The sequence below is a fragment of the Anopheles bellator genome, chromosome 2, assembly GCF_943735745.2.
Source record: "Anopheles bellator chromosome 2, idAnoBellAS_SP24_06.2, whole genome shotgun sequence".
In the NCBI taxonomy this organism is placed as follows: Eukaryota; Metazoa; Arthropoda; class Insecta; order Diptera; family Culicidae; genus Anopheles; species Anopheles bellator.
In genome coordinates this window covers 72,660,319-72,667,871 of record NC_071286.1, presented here as the reverse complement: position 1 = coordinate 72,667,871, position 7,553 = coordinate 72,660,319, and the positions used below count along the sequence as shown (strand labels likewise).

Genomic DNA, 7,553 nt, shown 5'->3' with positions numbered 1-7,553 from the left:
CGGCTTTAACCCGCCTGCCGGTGGCCAATCCACTCTAAATATCCATTCAAAACAAGCCGTTCCATAAACTCCTTCCAAGGAATCTACTTTATGCGTTTCAATTGGCGGCGCCCGTGCTCTCCGTGCTCGGTCGAGCAATCGGAGAAGGTGTTCGGATCGCTGGAAAGTTGAGTTGATTCCCGGGTGAAAACTTTTCCTCAAACCAACCGCCACTCTATATTGGCTTGGCGCAAATAAAATCAGCAGCGGTGAAAAACGAACGAAACGGAACGAACCGGCCAAAGGCTTGCGCGGCGAAAGCGAGTGAAATAACCAAAGGCAAATAATGGAATGGAAATGTATCCCCTATGCGCTGCGTTTATGTGTGTTTTATGGTTTGTTTGCCCAAGTCTCCCCTCCGCGGTTACCTTCACTTGATTTGAGGCTCAGATCCACCCGGCAACTTCCAGCTCTACGGGGCGGCGCGGCTGGAAAATCAGTTGCAATTTTCAAACTTTCTCAATTGGGAGATAAATTTATAAAGATCCGGGGCGCACATAAAAGTGAAGTTCCCTTTATTTCGTTTCACCGCCAAGCCGTGCCGTGGCCGAGGGCCCCCCTGATTTGAATTTCTTGCTCCGGCGAAATTTGGAGACAACCGAAAAAGAAAACGCGTCTCATGTCCTGGCGGGAGAAAATTGTATTCGCAACTTTGAGACAGCTTGGCCCGGCGGGGCCTGCAAATCTTCACCCAGTCCGAAACCCAGTGAATTGTTTCGCTTGTTTTGGTGTTGTGCCTACAGCAGCGTTTATGTTTCGGAACAGCCCGGAACTACCCAGGGCGGGGATCTTTCGCGCTTCGAGCCCGTGCCAAAGTTTCGGGGGTAATTTGCGACTCGCAATCATTTTGCCTCCGTCGTGTGATCCGAAGAAAGAAATCCGCTTTCGCGGAGCACAGAGCAGAATTGTGTCCTCCACACGAGCAAGTCCCTATAGGAGCGAGTCGTAATAACTATCTTCTTGAGCGCCGCCATTCACCAAACTATGGGGCGGATGGGGACCAGGGATTTCGGTACGCACTTTACAAGGGACGCAAATCGCGTCCTCGTGCGTTTTGGGCACTTGTATTTTATTGTACCATAAACATGGCGTTCTCCGTGGTGATGGTTGTAAAATTGGCTGGAAGGTAAAAAAAGCGCCCGACCCACGGAATAAATAAATAAACGATTGCACGATCTCTTGTATCGAAGAAGACGCCCGTCTGGCAGCTTTGCGATGGCGCAACGGTTATCTTTAAGGTGTGAGCCTTGCCCACTCGTCCAGAAGGTCACTGCCCTGACGGGCAATATTTTTACCGTCTTCTGCAATTTGTTCAATTCAATAGCTTCATTTCCGCGCAACCGGCAAATCCCCTGCCGCGGACCCAGGATCGACGGGTGCTCCTGCGACAGATTGAATGAATCCAATCCATTTGGAAGCATCCGGTTTTGACATAAAATAAAAGACTGCTCAGCCAGAGCAACCTAAGCCACGTGAGGCCCCATTGGCTGGAGCGGGTGTCCTTAAGGGAAATTCCATCGCCGACGAGGACAGCGCCAGCGGGGTTAACAAAAGGGGCGAAATGCGGCCGGACTTCGCCCGCCAATGTTTCGAAGTTTCGAAGATGGCAATGAAGTTCGGTCGGTCCGGGCTGGAACGAGCCGGAAGCGGAAAAGCGCAATATCCTTCGTTTATTGTTCCTTCTTTTGGCGCCCTTGTTTTATTCTATTTCGACCCACCGGACACTTCGGGGTCGGGCCAGGCTTCGGTTCCGTTCCGACCTAGCGCTTGATTTCTCTTTGTTGCTTCGCTCCGAGGTTCGTTCGAGAATTCCGAGCGGCTCATTGAAGATGGACACGTTTCACACATTTAACGTGTGCCACGTGGTTGTGTCGCCAGAATGGACCAGAACCAAATAAGGAGAAACTTTTTCTCACCACTTGCCGCTCGTTGTGCTTCCCGTGTTGCCGTGGCCAAGAAGACAAAAATGTTCTTCTACTTAAGCAGAAAAGAATTGTGGGGTGCACTGTCGGAAGTATGTCAACTGGTGTTGTCGAACCGAGTGTTGTCCCTTTCGAGTGTCATTTAGTCAGCTTTTAGCAACCAGGCTCCTTTTTCTTAGAACCTGTGAAAGTGAATATTTGTTCAGTGTTTTATTTTCTTTATTTTCCTTTACTGGTTTATCTGGTTATAATTCAAAACATACGGCCATCTTTCGGCCTCAACTCGTAGTCGTAGCTCAGTATCCGGGGGACCAAAGTGGGCTCGTCGATCAGCCATTCCAAAGACAGTGGTTTGTTTGGCAAGAAAAACATCAATCCTAACGAAATCGACACCACAAAAACAGTCAGGTTCTGCTTCTGCTCGAGCGAAAATTTCTGGCCCCAACAAGGAGGAGGATAAAAAGCTACCAAAAGAAGGAACGCAAGTGCTAAGCGTGACTCGCACAGCTTGATGACTTAGCGAACGGTGGAAAAGTAGTGGCTTTCCTCGGATCCGTGTTGCCTTGGTTCCGAAAATTGTGCGCACGTACGACGTAGGAAATTCAATACCAGCACACCGAGTGCAGCAAGTAGTCGTCGGTCGGTTCGGAACTAATCCACTAGCTTTGATGCTTTCAGCCCGGCATTAGCCGCCAGCATCCAAAGCTGTTACAGTGTGTTGGTGAAGGTTTGTGAGACGCCGAAACTTCGTTGTCTTTGGTTGCCCGGTCGGTGCCAAGTTTCGGCCAACGCTCGGAGCAGCCAGCAGGAAGCTGAAAACTTCTCCACAGCTTATCCTGAACGGGCGTGGGCGTCCCGGTGTCTGGAAGGAACTGTCTCCGGTGTGTGCTGTCGGTCGCACCTGGTCTTCTGAGCCGGAGAATGCCGAAAGAAAAAACCACTACTACGCAACACAAACTTCCAAGACAAGAATGCTCGCCAAAACTGCTGCAAAAGTTGGCGAAAAATTTACATAAATAGTTAACGTGTGAGGCGAACATGGTGGAGAATTTTTGCGGCGAAGAAAAGGAAAGTCCTTACCTCGGAACTGCAACTCAACTCCAACGAACGTTCCGTGATCAGTCCGTGTCCAAATTTTCCAAATGAAAGACCTTGCGCAACCTTTGAACACCGACCCGCGAACCGGTGGCGTCAAGAGGTTCATGTATTTTAATAGATTCAGGCAAAAGTTTGCGATTATTAAGTGATTGTGCCCAGGTGCTGTCCCAGATATCGGGGAGGGCGTCCGAAGCGTCAGCAAAAGAAACTGACTTTTGATGCTCTTTGACAATCACAGAGACTCCACAAGTTCGTCCGAAACAACTGCTGTTAAAGTGACCAACTAATAATGGTTCTTTTCCTCCCTTTTCAGTAGTAGTTTTTAAATTAGTTACTAGTGCAACCCAAAGGTAGTAGGGAGCGAGCAAGCAAGTGGCTAACGATCTGCTGATCGCCGTTCAGAGTGCTACTTTTGTGAAAAATCAAAGTCGGCCCGCGACGTGAAAGTGGCGAATGTCAAGTGGCAGTTTAGAAGGCAGTTGCAATATTCAGTAGGCTGCGACCGTCCGACGGTCGTGCGTCGTGGTTTCAGTTTTCCCTGTCCCGGTGGAGGGGTCGTGCAGTTGTGTCAGGCCAGGCAAGGAATGCGGCAACCGTGAACCGTAATATGATTTTTCCTCCACCCGTGAACAGCCGCTCTGCACGTGTGACATTTTAGCGACGATGGTACAACGCAGCAACAAGTCAAGGTAAGCGTGCTGTAGAACTACATTAATGAATGATGGTGATGTGTTTGTGTTTCACCAAACCCATTTTTCAATTGTCAAATTTGTTTAGAAAAACACCTCTTTTTGACCAAAAATTGCTTTGCATCACAAGTCAATTGACTGACGAACCAAACTACAAGCCAAATTACCAAAGGGACCATCAGGGGCTGAGTGAATGATGATTTTCGTAATAAACTTTCATGTTCAATGGAACCAAAAGAAAATACTCCATTTTTCTATAAAAGAATAACTGTTGAATGTAATTGAGCATTAATTTGCAATCGAACAATGTATACAACAATCAATCACTTCGGCCCACACATCGCAGGAGAAGAATGAGATGTAAATGCGCTGCGTAAACAATTAAACGTAAAGTGTCCAAGGAACACATTCCTACCCGAAGGCGTTCGAAGACATTGCATGCGGCAGCAGGGAAATTCACCGGAAGCACGACAAGATGTCATTTCTGTCCGATCTGGTTTAATTATTTGCGGCACACTGCACCACACCGGCCATCCTTTACGGCTATCGGCATTCCGGGTGACAGTAAGTGGCACCGCGCCTGCCGCAGGATTCAACATAGTTCAATCGATTTGCATCGAAAGCGTACACGGCCTGCCTCGATTGCGGCGTGACGGTTTACATGATCGGTCGGTTGGGCTGTGAAGTTCATTACCATCATCGTTACAGCAACGTCGAGCAGATGTGCCAATTATGCCAACATTTACCGAGGCCGAACTGTGTCACGGCTGTCCATTGTGTTTACTGGAAACGGAGATTCATTATCGGAAAATGTGGCTGCAAAATGCAAACCGACAAGAGAACCGGTTCGAAGGTCCTTTTTTTCAATGTTGGCGAGCAAAAGAACCCGGCGGAAAGCTTTTCTCCGTTCCTTACGCTCCGGCGAAGCGCAGGTGTTGATGCAGCGGAAAGAAATTGGCTTCCTCCAACCAAAGCCAAGGTCTCAGGGCCTCATTTTAATAGAAGGCATTAGCGTTAATCTTTAATTAAAAGTTTTTCACCCCACTTCCATCGGGCGTGGCGGCGGGCAGGCATCGAACACACATCCGGGAGGGCCTCGATGGGTTTTCCCGCACATGGTGTTCCATGACCTAGTCCCCAAAACGCCGAGCCGAACACTGCAGACAAGAAGCATTAACGATGAACTGGTGGCCCCGCAGTGCACCTGTGTGTGCCCACCACGAACCTCCTCCCTGGCGGAGGTTCTGAGACGAAATAATTATAAAACTAATTTCCTTCCCATCCGCCAGTGGCCCACGGAGGCTCCGCTCCTGCCCCGTCGCTTTCCCACTGCTCCGTGCATCGGAATCGTTCCGGAAATTCACGCCGTTTCGGCCGTGGGAATGGCTTTTGTTCGATCGTTGCACATCGTTCGGGAGCGTCGGTGAAGAAACTCGTTCGCCTGCAACTCGTACGGGCGGAACTTTTGGGAATATGCACCAACGGGTGGGAGGTGGGAGTGAACAATAAGTCCTCCTCGGTGCAGGGATCGATCCTGGTCCTGGTCGTCCGTTGGTCGGTGAACGACCACGCCAAACCAGGGCCAAGGCTTTCGCTCGAGTTTTTCAGAAGATCCGTGTCCGCACACACAGCGACCGAACGCTGAGGACGGTAATTTATATTCATAGGCAAGCATTAAAACACCATTAAGATAATAAATTACATTTGATTAAATCTGCATAAAGCTGGCATGTAAAAATTGTTGTAAAATTTGCACCACCACCACCGCCGCATTGTGAGCAGTTTGTCCTTCGGTTTTTATGCCCGAGAAAGTCCCGCCGACGACGACGAGGACGATGACGCCAGGACGGTTCGTCATTTGCTCGTCGAGGGAAAGGTTTTTCGGGCGGCCCGGAACTGTGAGAGGTTAACGAAAGAATCTTGGGCACTGGTTGGAGGTACTACCGGCGTAACCAACCTGCTGCTGCTGCTGCTGCTGCTGACGACGATGAGCACAAGGAGGCCAAAGCCACAGCTTAGCCTCATGGCGTACGGAAGAGTCTCGGCGGACGCCCAGCACCCGGCAGCCGGAGGGTGTTAAGTGTGGTAAGGCAAGGGTGAAAGTGATTATGAGTAGCACGTAAAACCCCGACGGGGCCCGAAACTGCCGAGCGGCCGGCAGCGAAAGCGAATGCTACGACCCGGGCCATGGCCAGGAAGCAGGAGCGAAGCGAAACGAGAACCGGGCGGCTGTGGGAATTATTAAAATGTGAAAGACGATGATGTGCAGCCCGTTATGTGCCGGGCCGGGTGGGTCTGGACCACACAGCGCCACACCGGTTCTGGCGTCCATTAGCAATGAAGTACACAATGAGCCACACAATGATGCTGGCGCTGTTCAAAGGCTGCCGGAGAAGCTCCAGCACCGGCAGCAGCAGCAGCATCATCGTTATGTTGTATTATGCTGACGATGGGCGCGCACCGTCGCAGGTTACACAAGTTTGCTCGCAAAGTTCAGCGTCATAAAAAGTGGCGCCAAATGGCCGGTGGAAGGGTTGATGAGTTTAGGATTTCGGCAAAAACCTCGGCCGGCGTCTGCAGGTTTCCTCATTTTATGGTTCGAGCTGCCGAGGGGCTTCTCAGGCGGGTCTACCGACGAAGCAGACCAGGACTAGAAAGTTGTCGGTGCACTACTAGTCAATGACATAAAGCAGAGAAGCGGCCGAGAAGCCGAGAATGACGATGGGGTCTGGGCCCTGGGCCGTGCCAGACTCATTTCGCCATAATGAAGTATGGCGACCGCCACCGACGGCCCGTTCGCATGTTTGTGTGTTTTGTGTAAAATGAAAAGCAGAGCAAAACGTGAGTGAGGACCGAGAAAAGCTCGTCTAAATTTGCGGGAAATCAAATTTGGAATTTGGGCACGGAGTGTGTCCCTCGTTAATGCGAGATGCCCGAGATGCGGAGGTCAGCCCAAGCAAAGGAGCACATTTCACGCGTTGCTAATTAGAATACGAAAAGTATGGGCTCAGTGTTAGATGGAGCTAGACTATTTCTCATTTTTTCTTTTTTTTTTTTAAATTGAAAGACTAATAGACAATTTACAAAACTTCAACATTATTTGTAGCTCAATATCAACCGATAACTCCGTAATGGCACCTTTAATTCGAGTTGAATCAGTCACTCGTACAGAAGTAATGAATGAACGACAGCTCTGAAATGCGACCTAAAAATGTGAGGCTCCGCTATGCTGCCCTAAAATACCACATCAAGAATTCGAAGCAGCTGGTTCTCCCTCGTCAAACAATTGAATTGTTTCGTTCGAGGGACACAGAACGAAGGGAACGGTTTCCGGGGCGGTTCAGCTACCTGAAGCTCCCCTCAATGGGGTTCTATGTTTAAATTCGTCCCTAAAATTTGAGGGCCACGAGAATGACGCACAAAGAGCTGAGCCTTCCGTTATTCGAAGCGCATTGCGTGTCCGAATTTGATACATACCGCTGGTAACGTGTTTTCGGTTTCTACCACAAAAACGTTCTCTCAACCGGAATGGTTCAATATTTCAGTTTTGGTGCACTCTCGAAATGAATACGCAGAATGCGATTTTACTCACTCAAACGTGCGTCGTTTTGGAAGCAAGGAAGCAGTTGACCATTGTGGTTCCGTATGAAGGTTGTCTTTTAATTAAATATTTACCGTACGGGGCTTTATCAACAATCAAACCAGTTGTGCAAACATAATGCACACGTTTTCTACCATCGGTATGATGGTGAATAATCGTCGGTCTAAGTTTGGTAAACTTGGAACGATTCGATAAGCTCCCGAG

General features: G+C 49.4%; 1 protein-coding gene across 1 annotated transcript in view; it reads left to right on the top strand.

Moving 5' to 3' along the window:
• The first annotated feature begins 3,722 nt into the window (after positions 1-3,722).
• The window catches only part of LOC131208003 (protein O-mannosyl-transferase TMTC2), a 109,081-nt gene continuing 105,250 nt past the window's right edge, over positions 3,723-7,553 (top strand). The window contains exon 1 of the mRNA XM_058200646.1: positions 3,723-3,748. Coding sequence (XP_058056629.1) covers positions 3,723-3,748 — 26 coding nt within the window. The remainder of the gene's footprint in view (positions 3,749-7,553) is intronic.